Below are 15,115 nucleotides of genomic sequence, written 5' to 3' on the forward strand. Positions count from 1 at the left end.
CCTCAGTAGTCCCACCTCCCTGCCAAAGCTTCACCTGGAATAGATCTGTTCAGGCAGTTACTATTCCAGTTGCCTCTCCCAGGGATCAGGGTGCCAATCCACTGTCCATGCCAGCCTCAATGCTGGCCACATGACATAACCAAGAGAGAAACTACTGCCAACTCCATATCTAGAATAAAACATTTTTTTTTTTTTAAATCGTCAACGGTTTTTATTTGACAGTACTTGAAAGCTTACTTATTTTGGAATTTTCAAGGCTTCAGAGTGCTCTGGGTCATTCAGTCAAATCTACATATTCAGCCACATTACATTAACTGTCTATTGTTCTGCTACAGGCTACTGACTCACAAATAAGCTTACTCATCACTTCCAGTCCTCCAGTGCCTGGTAACTCTTGGAAAATTCAGATTTTCCCACTTGTCTAGGATGATGTTTGTCTGGATTGAGTTTTCTGAAAGCACTGCAAGGACTCAGGAGCCCAAGTTTTACTGAGAAGACAAAGGTGTATGCCCCTAAAATCTTTACACATTTTCAAAAAGTACCCACATTAAGTATCTTTAAACAGGAAATGGATTTGCACCTCATGTTTTGGTCAATTACCCTAGAAAACTTTGACATATTCTGGCTTTAATATTTACACAAAATGGCTTTATTCCATTGAAACAATCCAGTGAGGACCAATACATGTGCCAAGACAAAATGCAATGGATAAAATTATAGTGTATTTCTGCACCAAGCACTCTTGCACAGACATGGTATTTCTCATTCCCTTATCTCGGTGGCCTAATGGATCTCACTATGGAATAAATAGCAAGGAATTACTATTGTACAACTTTGCCAAATGGAAGTCAAAGAACATTTTAAACCCCAACAACATGATTACTCAAAGACTGAATAGGCAAGTGTAGCACTGAATGCCAAATAAAGGGACATAAACAAGAGTGATGGCCATTTCATGAACTGAACACCATGAAGTTGATAAAGTTGAAGACACAGAAATGAATATAAATCAGTGCAGAATTCTATACTATTCCCTCACAAGAAAACCCCAAACAAGCCCATAAACAAACAAACCAACCAACCCCTCAAAAACTCCACAGAGTTACACTGGTCTCCCTTGGGTAGCAAATCAAGACTACTTACCATTCTTGGAGAGAATCACAGCCAAATACTCATGAAAGTAGGTGTTGATGTACAGCAGAAGGCTTGGAGAGTGTGCCGTGAGAAAGCTGAATGCAATATTCTCCTTGGACACGACAGCATCCACATAAATGGCAGAGCTTGAGGTGCTTGCATTCTTTGTGACAGGATAAGGTTCTTGGAAAGTATAGGTAACAGAAGTGCCGGCTTCAAATAATGCAGACACCTCTGAAAGCAGATATAAACCAAAGGAATTATTTCAGCTATTGCATTTTCAGATCTCCCAGGCGGGAATGCACCAGAACTGACTGCCTCAGAAGTAGAACACTGCAAAAACACCCTTGATCCAGCTGACATCACCCTTCCTTCACCTGTATAACTGTGTCCTTCCTTGCAGATTGCTTGTCTGGCACAGAGAAAAACAGTGTATGGACACATAAACTCAGCTATTTCAGGGCTGGAATCAGAATTTCACAAGATGGAACAGTGCAAATATCTGTCAGCCAAATAAATGCTTTGTTCACCATCGTCTGACAGTGACATGTAAGGCAAAATTCTCTGTCTTGCCCCCAAAATAGATTTATTCTTTCCAGTTTCCTTTTAAAAGAAATTAATTATGAAAGGAACACACTGACCAAAGACAGCTAGTAAGGGAAGCTGTCTCTGGGAGCATCAAATAAAGAGAAACATCTACCTGTGCATCTTCAGGTCCTTAGAACTCATACTTCTGTTTTCATTAAACAACTAAGCCAATTTGCACAGCAGATGATGCAGCCCACTTAGCAAACCTATTGCATTTGTGAGGAGGGGGACAGCTATGGTAATTAAAAATTCACACTGCACCTTGCTGTTACTGAGTAGTGATTTTGTTAGCTCCAAAAAGCATGTTCTCTAAATTAGATGTTCCATATTTGCCCTGCTTTTTTTCTGGTGTTGACAGCACCTCTTATAAGTCACCAGAAAGGTTCAGTGAGGACACATTCACCAAAGACTGAACCATGCAAATCGGTTTTCTCCTGAATGCTTCATGCTTATTTTAAAAATTTCTTAACGTTTGGATGGGTTGTCGCAGGAATGAAAAAAAAAAAAACAAAAACCCAAACATAAAAAGACTACCTCTTTTTTGTCACATCAATGCTTTAAAACTTTGTAAAGAAAAACCTTAAGGATTTGTTAAGGTGAACAAAGGAAGATGAGGTTTAAAAAGCAAGGAACCTAAACATTCAGACATGGTCAAACATCTGCTAAAAAGCATTTTAGCCCTATTTCCTAATGTTTGGGAATAGTTACATGCAATGGAATACAGGAATCATAGTGGGATACAGTGGTAAAATATTAATACAACTAACACCATTTTAATTTCTGAGACCAACACAGAGCTCAACAAAGTGAGGTGTTGGAGCCTGCTTAAGATAAACATTTAAGAACACTGAAGGGACAGCTGATAATAGAACATCTTGAGATGTGGGGCCACCAAGATGACATGAGTGAAACTGTGCTGTCATTCAGAGTTATTGCACAAATAACTGGGACCAAAGCTTGCTGCTTACCCTGCTTGCAGAAAGGTCCTTCATAGGCTGAGTTGGTACAGTCACAGAAGTAACCATTATACTTTTCCACACATTTTCCTCCATTATGGCACAGGTTCCCATAACTGCTGCAATGTCCTGGGCATCCAGGTTTTACACCAGGTGTCATTTTAGCTCTCTCCTCGAGGTCAAGTTTCTGTCCATTTAAATGCAGAGATCGAATACATCCCAAAAAGCCCTTCTGTCTGGATGCTGTTCCCCCTGAGAAAGAGAGAAAAATGCACTTATTGATGACTCTGACAGTGATCAAAGCCATGTTCAATCCTGAGGCACACATACGAAATCACAAATTTTAAAAAAATACTATATATCAATGCATAAAGTGGACAGCCCTGGAAACTAAAGGCATCTCTCTATTTTTATGAAATAACTAGAAAGCTGTATATGACATTTTCCTTTTGTCATTCTTCTCTTTTTTGGCTTATCTGCTGCCCTGTCTGGCATTGAAACTGCAAATTCACTTAAGAGAAAGATTAGCTTCTTTATCTTACGTCTGCATATCACCAAATACATGAGAAAACCAAACCAAAAAATGTTGGGGCTTTGTTGTTTTTTCTTATTTGCTTCCTTAGTACAAACAACACCCTAATCCCACCAGCAGGAGAGTTACACATGCTGATGAGTCCCAATAGCAGAGATGAGTCATGCTCAGGACCAGGCCTGCTGGCTGCAGGGAAATGACTGCAGTCTGCATTTATGCATGACTGCCCAGCCCCATGTCTTGCATGCCAATGGTTGTTGTAGGCCTGAAACAGGAGCTCAGTTCACAGATGTGTTTTTTAGCACAATGGTTAAACATAATTGCATTTCTTCCTGGAGACCAGAGCTGTATGCAAGAGGGCAGTTTAGTCTCTACAAGCTAACCAGCACCATATCTGTCAGACAAAACTGCTAAGAGTGTTACAGTGAAGGCACTCTTCCATAAGAGGTAAGCTCTGAGAATGATAATAATGATGATTGTTGAAGTTCTCTATGAAAATATAACCATTTTTCTTATCATATGCTTTTTTTTTTTGGCAGTTGCCAATGTTTTGCTTTTGAAGATACTGCAGTTTTGATTGCTGCTAGGAAATTTAATTCTGGTTCAGGAGTTATCAGCATTTGCAGACTCTTAAAAGCTAGCTTTATTGGTGATTCTCCTGCAAAAGTAGTATGAAAGAAGTCATTATTCTTCTCCAGAAACTGGGTCTCTTTCATAGTGTATGACTTAAGAGATTACATCACTTGATAAGCCCCAGCAGAAGAGCATTTGTTTTTATTCTATAAATTAATTAAAACAAGACTTCTGAAAACTAAAGAGAATGCAGTAACAGTCTGGAAAGGTCTGGTGTTCTACTACACCATTCTGTCATACTTTTCTTCATGGAACACTAATAGCAGAAATTCACTGGATGTGAATTAAAGTAATTGAACTTTAGATAGTATGCATGAGACACATCTCTTTCATACACATTTTATTATGCCTTTCTCAGAAAAATAAATATTTTCAAGTTCCTCTTTAGCCAGCTATTGTTTTCAGGTGAGAAAATGTTAGCTAATTTACTTTAAAGGCCCTCTGAGGACAAGAATCAGGCTTTCTGCATTTGCTGAACTGCACACACAATTCTTTTGTTTGGAGATTTTGACCCAGAACAAAACATACCATAGAGATTTTTCAGTAAAGTCTATGTAAGTAGAAATGAGATTTCTCCCTTTAAGGCTACTGGTTACCCTGTTTTCTTTTGCATTGAAGGCCACCACAAATATTACAAGGAAGAATGAGTTCCCTTTCCTCTTTTCTGCACACACACCAATCCCAGCTGTACCATATAAAACATGAGTTAAAACTACTGCTAAGTGTTCTATGGATGTCATGTTTATTGCACTACTCATATTCTTACTGCTCTCTAAAGCACTTTGGAAAGCCATGTAAAGTTTCTCACTCTTCTCATCTTCTATTTTCTGGAGAGTATAGAGCTTAACACAGACCAGCTGTGTGATCCTAGACCCACACAGCATTGATTAAACAAATATATTGCTTATTTTGGACAGTTTTCTTCAATGGACTAGATCTAATCTTCACATACATTTCCGAAAAGCAAAGGAAAAACTGAAAACAAACACAAAAATCTCTTCCCCAAATTAGGCTTTGCAGATTCTTCCAACTCTAATAGGAGCCTGATGGACTACAGACTTTAATGGATGAGACCTAAATGTTTTATTCAGGAAAACATATTTTAGGATAAGCCCAAAGACAATAAACACCGAGGTTAAGGGTGCACTTTGCTCAGCAGAGGTGACAGTCAAATGCCCCAAGCTGTTTTCAGCAAGGTGTTTATGCAGCTGAATTTTTGTGAGGAGCCCTTGGGAAAGGAAGGGAGATTCTGAGAGGAGAGGACAAGAAGCTCACAACTGAGCACTCACAACATAGCTTGGTGACACAATTGGCTAAACAATTAACATTCTAGCAATGAGTTGAGGATTTGTTTTAAAGAAAACAAAGGACTTTTTGTTAGTAGAAACTGGATTAGGGAGGCTGCAAATAAGTATTAGGAGCATTTGTGTAACTGATACAAAGAAAAGGGAAGGGCAGAGAAGTATAGGAATCATAATCAGGAGCAGGAGAACTTGTTATGGTGTTCCTCAGAAGACCTTGAAGTCACACTTTTTTGTCTCTAAGCATACAAAGCATACAGGATACACAAAGAGTCAGGCATTAATTTCTCCTCTTGGCCTCCAAAATATTCCAAGGTGTCTAAAATGCTTTCAAAACTAACAGCAGTAAATAAACTCCTTCTTTTCCTATCATTTCTTCTCTCTGTCTCCAGACAAAGTTTCTCAGATGTTGACTTTTTCTGGGTTATGTTGCCTTTGGACTGTCTACAACAGAGAGAGGAGGTTCATCCAAGGATTCATTCCTTGCTCAATTCCTCCCAAGACAAAATCAGGAACACAAACATTTAGCTTTAATAATTTTCTAAATGTACCAAACAAACAGCACAAAAACTTCTGAGCAAAGCTTTGCACATCAAATTAATTTCTCAGGATTGGCTTGTTACTGGACACTTTGGTGCAGTTGATGTCACTTAGCCTGCACATTTGGTAGGGGTTTGCTCCTTCTACTGTACTTTTGTCCAATATACAGAAGAAATCTGGCCAGGTGCAAGGATGTCCATGCTCTGACAGGATTATAATGCACCCGGAGCAATTAGCACCCCAGACCTACTAAAAGAAAGGGAGAAATGGTTTTCTAACTCCTTTCTAACTGCTTTAAACCCAAGCTTGTTTGAGTGTAGGGGCAATGCAAAGTCATTTTTCTCTTCCACTTCACAGACACACAGAGCTATCTCAAAAGCCTGCCACACACAGTCATTAAGGGCTGGAAACCCCTTAATCACTGTCAGTATGCAGAATACTGCAGAGACAAATATGTTGTGGATTATAGGGGGAGTAGGGAGCAATATTATGTGCTGCTGCTTCTTTCTCTTTCGTCTTTACAATGGTGTTTATACATTTATTTTTCAGATGGGTTAAAACTCTCTCTGCATGGCTGAGGTATTAAATCAGTAGCTTTTTATTACAAGATTCAAATGAGTCTTTCAGTAGAGACAAACTATATCACATCTGTGTATTGCTGGGCTTCTGCCACCTTTCCCTGGAGCACCCAGGGAGAAGTAGTGCCAGAATCAGGAGGCAACCCAGGTTTCCAACTCTTCTGACAGCTCTCAGGAAAACTTAGCAAGTCACAGATAATTTTGGCCTTCAATCTGGCAGAGTTAAGGCCTGAAAAAGCACTCCCAAACTAATTTTTTTTTCTTTCCCTTTTGTTCATGGTTCAGTAAAAGTGTGGATGGACGACAGAATGCAACATATTTATTGCGCAGTGAGTACTTTTCACCTCTTGGCTGAAATAAATACCTATATCCTAGAGTTTTCTGTAAACACTCACTACAATCAGAGTACAATCAGTCAGAAGTCCCTGCTGGTATCAGGGGCTAGGTTCCAACCTGTTCCTTAAAGCATAGCTACATTCAGATGAGGTACAAATTCATTTCTGCACCAAAACCAATGGGACCTTTTTGGCAGAGCTGCTCCCCATCCACTCAATCCCCAGCTTGTGGGGGATGGGGACAGCTTGATGCTGTTCTGTGGCAGGTGCAGTGGCTTTGTGTTTGTGTTTTCCCACAAGGGCTCCTGTTGGCACATTGCTCTGGTGAGGTCCTTAACTACCATAGATTTTCATGACACAATTCATCAGTTATGTTAAAACCACCATGAAATTCACACAGGTGATCTGTTTATTTTGCTGAGGCTGAGAAACAAGCTTACAGGCAGATACTGCTTTTCAGATGTGAGATGGTAAACAGTTGATATATATGACATATCTAATAGATGGCCTATGATAAACCCGTCTTATTTAGTCCTTTAGAAAGAAACAGCCAAAAAAATCACAAAATCCATTCAGTCACAAAATATCTAATTTTCCTAACTGCAAACAGTATGTTGGCTAAATTTCTCTGATGATTCTAAGGTGTCTGGCAGCCCAAGCCTGCTGCCTCCAGGCCTGGCCTCCCACAGAACACGTTCTTAGGATCAATGTAGCATTTGAAAAACAAGTGATTAGCAGCATGCTTCATACCAGAAAACAGAAACCTTGCACTGTGACAGTCTTAAGCCTCCTTTCTGTGTGTTCTCCTCTCCAGCTGCGTCTAACAGAGATCATTTTAGGTATAAATCAACAGCTGTGTTGGAAGGACTCCTGACACTGATGCAGCCATATCTATTTATTAACAGATGAATTCTTTACATTCAGAGCCCAGTAATTACTGCACACATACAATAAAAAGCTCAAATGAATACCCCGAAAGCTACTTAAGTATAAGGGTATGAATACAGAAGTAAACTGTATTAAAATGCATTGACAGATTGAGGTTTGCTACAGCATTTCAGCTAAGTAAAAAAATCCATTTGAGGGAAGGAATCAGAAGTTACCTGAATGGCCCTCCATAAGAACATCCCACTCCATCATTGAGCAGATTACTCAGAAAGACAGCATTTGAATACAGAAAAGAGATAATTCCCTTTGTAAACCATTATCATATTATCAAATACAAACTAGTCCCAGTCCAGGTTTTTTGTGTGAGGGTGATAAGTAAATAAAATATATGCAGGGATTTTTCTTTCCTCTTTTAATTTTCTTTTTTCTTTGAAAAACCACTTTCAGATAAAATACCTGTATTTGCTTTGACTGTGCTCATGCTTCTCTCACTCATGGACTCCCTAGCCAAATAAGGGTTTTGGTAGGCATGCTTGAAGGAATAGAATTGAAAGATCATACTGTCTTCAGGCTTTGCCCCGGAAAATTATACGAAAAATTTCTGACTTTTACAATGTGCCTAAAGAGAGAGGTCACATTTTTTTACAGCATTTTACACAGCCGGTGCTGCATAAGAAGGAAGGTTATTAACTCTTTGGCAATAAATACATTTTAGGAGTTTGACCCCAAAAAACCCATTAAGTATAGCATGGCTAAACTATGGTTTGTCCTTTGAGTGCAAAGAGCTGTTATTCATGTTATTCATGTTGCCTATGAAGGAGTAGAAGATAAAGCAAAATCAAGCCACCACATGCAACTCAATGGTGAGAGAAGAGCATTCATCACCAAATTATATGAAATTATATGAAATACTGTTACGTGCAGGAACCCTTGGATTGTCCCTACCTACAAATAACTGGCTGTTGAGCTGCAGGCGGAAGTGTCCCTCAGCAGGGGCCTCCAGGACCTTCTTAGGGAGGTTGTCCACCTGCAGAGAGGTTTGCTTCAGGTTCCTCTCTGCCCGGACGTGGTGCCACTGGTTGTCATTCAGAGCTGTGGGAGACTGCACAGTGGCTTCTGTGGGGCCATTCCCGACATCTATGGAGAAGGTGATCTCCTTGGGGGCTGCAACAGATAAACAGATGTGAAGAGGAAGTGAAGGTCTGGATTAAATCATGGTTTTGACATCAAGAAATCTTACATAAATATAGGGATCATTAACTTTTATGTCAGCAAATAGTACAGGATCATTTACCTCCCATCTCCCACACAGCAGCTGATACATAAATTTAAGCCTGCAGCCTCACTGCTTGATCTCTGCTTTGATTAGGTTTGGTTGTGGGTACCCATATTTTTTTGCTATAAAAATCACAGTGATCTAGAAATGGCACATTTCTTTTTGAAGAAAAAGTGCTAAATGCTGCACAAAAGTCACACAATGGTCCCAGAAGATTGTGTACAAATAATGCTAAGATGGGAGCAAGGATGAAGATCTTTCCAACTAGATCTTTCAAAATACAGGTAATTAACCATTATGTAACTTGGCTGCATGTGGTAGAAGAGAAGCCTACAAGCATTTGTTTGCCTAATTCTGACCCAAGATGCACAAAAAAATTTATGGGCAAAACTACTCAATAGGTGATCCTAAACTAAAGCTGTATATGTAACACACATCTAGAAATAATAAGGCTCCTGGAAACAGAGCAATAGTTGAAAAACAAAAGCCACATAAAGGAGTCCGCCTTGCTCTGCTGGAAGCCTGAAAGGGGCCAGAACTTTTTAACATTTGCTACTGATCATTTTCCTCTTCCTAAAATGGTAAATGCACCAAAAAGGCCAAGAACCAGGTCCACACATCACACAACAAGAAGGTTTTAGACTAAAAATTCCTAAAAGTCTTGTTATTTCTAGCCCAAAAAATTGGATAGGTCTGGTTTTGCAAGCTCTTCTTAGATAGCTAAGACAGGAAATGCTCCAGAGGGATAGACAAAGATCTATTCTGAGCCCCTGCTTCTGCTAAAAAGTTGTTTCCCTTTGAAGCACCTGCTCCATGGAGCTTCCTTGATACAAGGCCTTTAGGCTGCAAATTCCATCTGGTAGCAGGAAGCACAACAACAAACTACTGATGAGAAGCCTAAGTCTAAAAGATTTTTTCCCAAACTTTTAAATAACTCATTTCTTTAGGAGTACAGATGTAAACACATCCAGAAGCTTTCACTGAACAATCCTCCTAGTTAACAGTATTTGTTATATTTGATGCCATTTTTACTTCTGTATCCCTGAGAATAAAATGCACTACCCTGAAGTGCAACAAAATTGGACCTTGATGTGCAATTAACAGTAAATCACACCTCATTACCTTGTGATAATCCACCATGACATTTACCACTGGTTTAATGAATCAAAGGGCCTTGGGGCCCTGCTTTATTAAATTTTATTTTTGGGTTATTATAAGCATATTATCAAATGCATAGCACTCAGTTTGTTTTCCCTCAGCTTGACAGAATTTGGAATACACGTGTCATATTTCATGTCAAGGCCGCCGTACTCTTTTGTCACTAATAAATATTTGAAGTCATACAACAGGAGTGAGGCAAAATCTCACTAATTAAATTCCCTGCCATTTTCCTTATACACTGAGTAGCAGTTACACTGCACTCACTTAATAGATTTTGAAGTATTCAAGATCCGTTACAACTGTGACTAACTTGTATTGCATTAGTGTCTTGTCCTTCATAAACTCTCACCTCGCAGCTGTACCATACACACTGTTCCTTTGAAACACTAGGGCTACATCAGACTGGGTATGTTACTGACATGGAAATAAAAGTAACCATCAGAATGGTTGCATTAAATTTTTCAACTTTCAACTAGAAACAGCCTATAGGTACCAGTAGTTTTTTGTCTAAAGAGCAAAAAAAAAGAAATGGCAGTGTTGAAAAAATAAATTCATACTCTTGTTTAAGAAAGATAAATCTAGCAATAATAAGATTAAGTGTAATGATCAAGTCTATACAGGGAAACTCTGACAGGAGAGGTAGGTAAGTCTTGATAAAAGAGTCTTTATGTTTCCATCTTATCATCTCCAGGCACTTCCAGCCATCTAAAAATGGCAGAAAATATGTCCTTCCCAGTTCTCTGCATTTGTCAAATTGGGCAAAACCACCAATATTTCTGAGCAGTGAAACTTACAGCTTATTTCAATTCGTATGAAGTCTTTAATCCCAAGGTTTTCCAAGAATACCCCGGACACAGCGGTGGTTTTGAAGAAGAAGGAGATGTCCACGCTGACCTCGGCGTGCAGCGTGGGGAAGTGCAGGTAGGAGGCCTCGGTGTTGAAGGAAGCAGCATTCCAGAACTGCCCTGCAAACACAACCCCCTTCTCTATAGTTAATTGGCACAGGACAGCAGCTGCAGGCTGCATGTAGAAAGCCACCTTTTAGCAGAGAAATAGGGTGTTTTTTATAAAAAATACAACAACAACAACAACAAGAAAAAAGGAACATTCTGTACCTATGGAAATTGAGAAGAGCTAGTACTCACTGTCTCCATAGCAACGCAAAGGACCGATTTTCCAAGCAGCCTCAGAATTTGATCTGTTTGTGTCAGTGATCACAATCTGAGTTACAGGCAAATGGTCTTTGAAAGCAAGGAGGCCGGTATCATTTGTCCTGGATTTTAATACACAAACAGAAAGAGACAGATTAACCACAGACAAACCCCCCCAGCATTCCTCATGCAAGAGAATATTTAAAAGATGCTTACTTAAAGAGCTTTTGCATAATTACCTGGAAGAATTATGACAAGTACACACTGTTTAAGATAAATGTGTTCCCATGTGTGCTCTATGTTCTCATGCAATACTGACCACTGAAGACACCATTTAGAAACACGACACTGGCTGGGATGGACTGTAAACCTGCTTCAGCTGTGCAGAACTACTGTGAAGCTGAGGAAGAGCACTGCCATGCTGACTAATGGGCATTAATGTAAACTGGACTCTATGGGGTTTCCTCAGCAGGATGTATTTGCTGTGGATCAGGTCTAAGTCCAAGTCTGCATTTCTGTAAAGTCAGCTGGAGACAGATAAGGATGTTTTATGCTGGCTTTATGCTTTACCCGAGCAGGAAGAGGACAGGTGATGCCTGATCCAGCCCACTGTTAGCAAGGGGAAGCCAGACAATTACTGATCCAACTTCAAGATGGCTGGGACACAACTGACCCTGCACACTGCAAAAACAGCTGAATTGGCAGAGTGTACTGAATAGAGCCTCTGCACTGCACACTGGGGACATTTTGGTTCAGCAAGTGAAATACTCAAGACATATTTACTGCATTGTCGAACTTCTCATGTTTGGTTAGCTGGGCTTGTTCTTAGCTGTGACTAACTTACTCATGGCTGCTAGTAAGGAAAAGGAAGTTTGATTCTTAAAGGATAATTTCTCTGTTTTTATTCTGAGTCAGCTGGACAAAAAGTTGTCCTCAAAATGCCGTGTGATATTTCGTGGTAGGTCCTTAAGCCGACTGAGTGGCTTTGACTCTGGCAGGGTACATAGATGTGCATTCATCCCACTGCACTTCATGAACCCAGCTGAGTCCCCCAGACACCAACCCTGACCATGCCAGAGCAGAACTGCCCTTCTGAGGTGTCTCTCTATCAATTGATAATAGATGAGTGCTATGAATCTCCACAGTGATTTTGTCAAGGTTAAGGTTTGTTGTACATCTGGGCACGTAAGTGTGGCAGAGCATCCTTCATGGAACCAAATCTCAGTAGTTTTGGGGAAAGGATCTCTACCTCTGCACATCCCAGCAGGGTCTGGACTCAACTCACCTGTCTGCTCATAGGTGAAAGACTACATCCTGCACATGGGGATGGCAATGCATCCAGAATGCCAGTAAGCCCAAATTTATACCCACTGCTCTTCCAGGCAGGTGTGACACAATGCCTCAGGAAACAGGTATCACTGTTTCAGTGATGACACTGCCAGAGTCTGACATTCCAGGCAGGATCCCAGACCTGCCCATATCCTCCTTGTAATGCCAACTTCTCAGTGTAGTTCCAGATACAGGAACAGACACAGACTTCTAGCAAAGAAATAATAATCAGGACAAACACTGCAGCTGTGCTCTGACACACAACCTCAAATGTTTGCTTGGCTAAGTGCTCTAGTCTGATTAATGTTAGACAAAAATAGGAGCATTTTGATCTTTTTCATAAAGGCTGCACACATTGCATTTATTTTTCATTGCTTATAATTGCATGCAGCATAGTTAATTGTCTCATAATGCCAAAGGGAAAAGGAGAGGTATCCTCTCTGACGCTAACGTTTTCTTCTTGCTCCAGTGGGTGTCTGACATGCAAATAATTACAGACAAAGTGCAGCAAGATGAAATTCCCAGGCATGAGGCAGAGTGAGGCTTTCAGTGCAGACTCAGAAGGAAAACTATAATCTATGAATCAAAGGTACATGGTCCCTAAATCTCTTCAGTATCACACTCATAGCTTATTGTATCAATACCTGAAAGTTAGCATAAATACTCTTAACGGATTATGAAACTACTGTGACAAAAGCTAAATTATTTAAGCATTTCTTAGGAAGATAATTAATTAAGATATTCCAGTGATGGAGGAAGAAGAGTAGGCAGAATGAATAAAAAAAAGACAGAAAGATGCATAGTAATGGGACATGAAATATTCAATATACACATGAGTAGCTAAGGTGCTGTTTTCTTTTTTAAAATAATTTTTTTCAAAAATTGAAAAAATATTTAGGGAGGGTTCCTGCAAATTTATTTAAATTTTAAAAATGGTGCAGTCTTTTTACTAGCTGTGATCAGCTTTAAAATAAAAATCAGTATCTTTCTACAGCTAGCACTCAAAATATCTACAAAAAACCATGAAATGGTGACATTTTAAAGATATCTATTCCACATCTCTGAAAACTGCATTGCTTATTAGATATTCTGCTGTACTGCATGAAGTTCTTTTATATCAAATTTTACGACTGAATTTTTACTACTTATATGCCAGTGTCATAGTGAACTTTAGTAGCATAGCTCAAGTGTGAGAGAGAAATATATTCTAGAATTAATAAAAATCCTCACTTCTTTGTTAATGCCTTGAAAACTCAATCAAGCTTCTCTTCAAACTCAAAAAGCACATTTTATGCATTTTGTTTTCTCACACATGGAAAAACCCCTCATATAATGATATGTATTTTCACACAAGCAGACACCGAAATAAAACCTATCAGAAAAACATTCTGTCCTTCAGAGAACATGTCAGTGTGAGGAATAACATATCTATTGTTGCAGTTAATTATTATTATGTCATAGTATGAAATAAAGTTTTTGGTGAAAGATCAACACCTAAGTGATTTCAGCTAAGAAAAGAAGAAAAGAGAGTGGAAGACACTGTGAGTGTTTCAAATTCCTTGTATTCTGTAAATTGAACTTATTTCAGACTCCATTTCTCACAAAGCACCACAATTCCTCTTCTCTATGTGCTACACCATGGCAGCCTCTCAAATACAATGTATTATTCCTGAGAGAGGAGCAAAAGAGCTTCGTGTACCTGCACAATAACTTCCTGGAGGCACTGCTGTGGCACTACAAAATACAAATATACCAGGGTTTGGACAAAACGTTTGAAATTTTGCCTGAAGGGGGCTTGGGGATCACTTTTCATGTACTACACTTTTCAGATAAAATTTCTATTTTCTGATAAAAAGCATCTGCACTCTGATGTGCAAACACATGATTTTGTCTTTTAAACAAAAATTAAACCTTGTTACATTAATTATTTTTGCATTTGTTCCCAAAGCTCCTTTTCACTTATATGTATTTTAATTTAGCACTTCATACACTTGAAACCAGATTATATTTGCTTTTCCACAGCTGCTTCTCAGGTTAGCCAATACTTTTTTCTCCTTAGTGCATTTCACATTGCACTCTGGCTACCTCCGCCAAGCACACCCCTTGTAAGTTAAGTCCTGATTTCACAAAAATCAAGGCTGGTTTTATCACTTTCCTGAAAGGAGTCTTCTGCTCACAGAAAATGGTATGAATAAATTAATAACTTCAGAAGTCGACCTCCTGCTTACCGGACTTGGCACTCGATTTGGCACAAACCCAACTGAAAATGTGAATGTTTTGAGGGTGGAAACAACACTCAACAAACAGATGTTTTTCTGAGCTCTTTGCATAAATGATAGTGTCGATTTGTCCTTTCCACAAGCAAAACCTAAATCAAACAAATCCACTAATGCCCTCTAAATTAAACCACTGAAATTTTTTTGTTTATGGGTATTAAATACAGTTGGATGTCACTTGTTTATCCATGTCTGAAAATTAATGTCTACACCTACCCAAAAGACTTTCTCAATAAGCTATGAGCCAAGTCACACATCAAACAAATGCTCTATGTATGGACCAACTTAAAAAAGGTGAAAATAATTTGCTATTAAAGGTGATAGTGCAGCAGCTGGGTCTTTCAAAGTGTACTAAAGGCAGACTCACATGTAAATGACAAATAACTATTTGGATGGTAACATTATGAAACTATTTTTCTTCTTCCTCACTACTACTA

General features: G+C 39.2%; 1 protein-coding gene across 1 annotated transcript in view; it reads right to left on the minus strand.

The window, feature by feature from the left end:
* Positions 1-15,115, minus strand: part of CNTNAP5 (contactin associated protein family member 5) — a 273,862-nt gene that overhangs the window by 38,342 nt on the left and 220,405 nt on the right. The window contains exons 15-19 of the mRNA XM_064434947.1: positions 11,068-11,195; positions 10,717-10,887; positions 8,431-8,649; positions 2,691-2,930; positions 1,144-1,368 (exon numbers count right to left, since the gene is read on the minus strand). Coding sequence (XP_064291017.1) covers positions 1,144-1,368; positions 2,691-2,930; positions 8,431-8,649; positions 10,717-10,887; positions 11,068-11,195 — 983 coding nt within the window. The remainder of the gene's footprint in view (positions 1-1,143; positions 1,369-2,690; positions 2,931-8,430; positions 8,650-10,716; positions 10,888-11,067; positions 11,196-15,115) is intronic.

The sequence above is a fragment of the Passer domesticus genome, chromosome 10 (assembly GCF_036417665.1).
Source record: "Passer domesticus isolate bPasDom1 chromosome 10, bPasDom1.hap1, whole genome shotgun sequence".
Taxonomy (NCBI): domain Eukaryota; kingdom Metazoa; phylum Chordata; class Aves; order Passeriformes; family Passeridae; genus Passer; species Passer domesticus.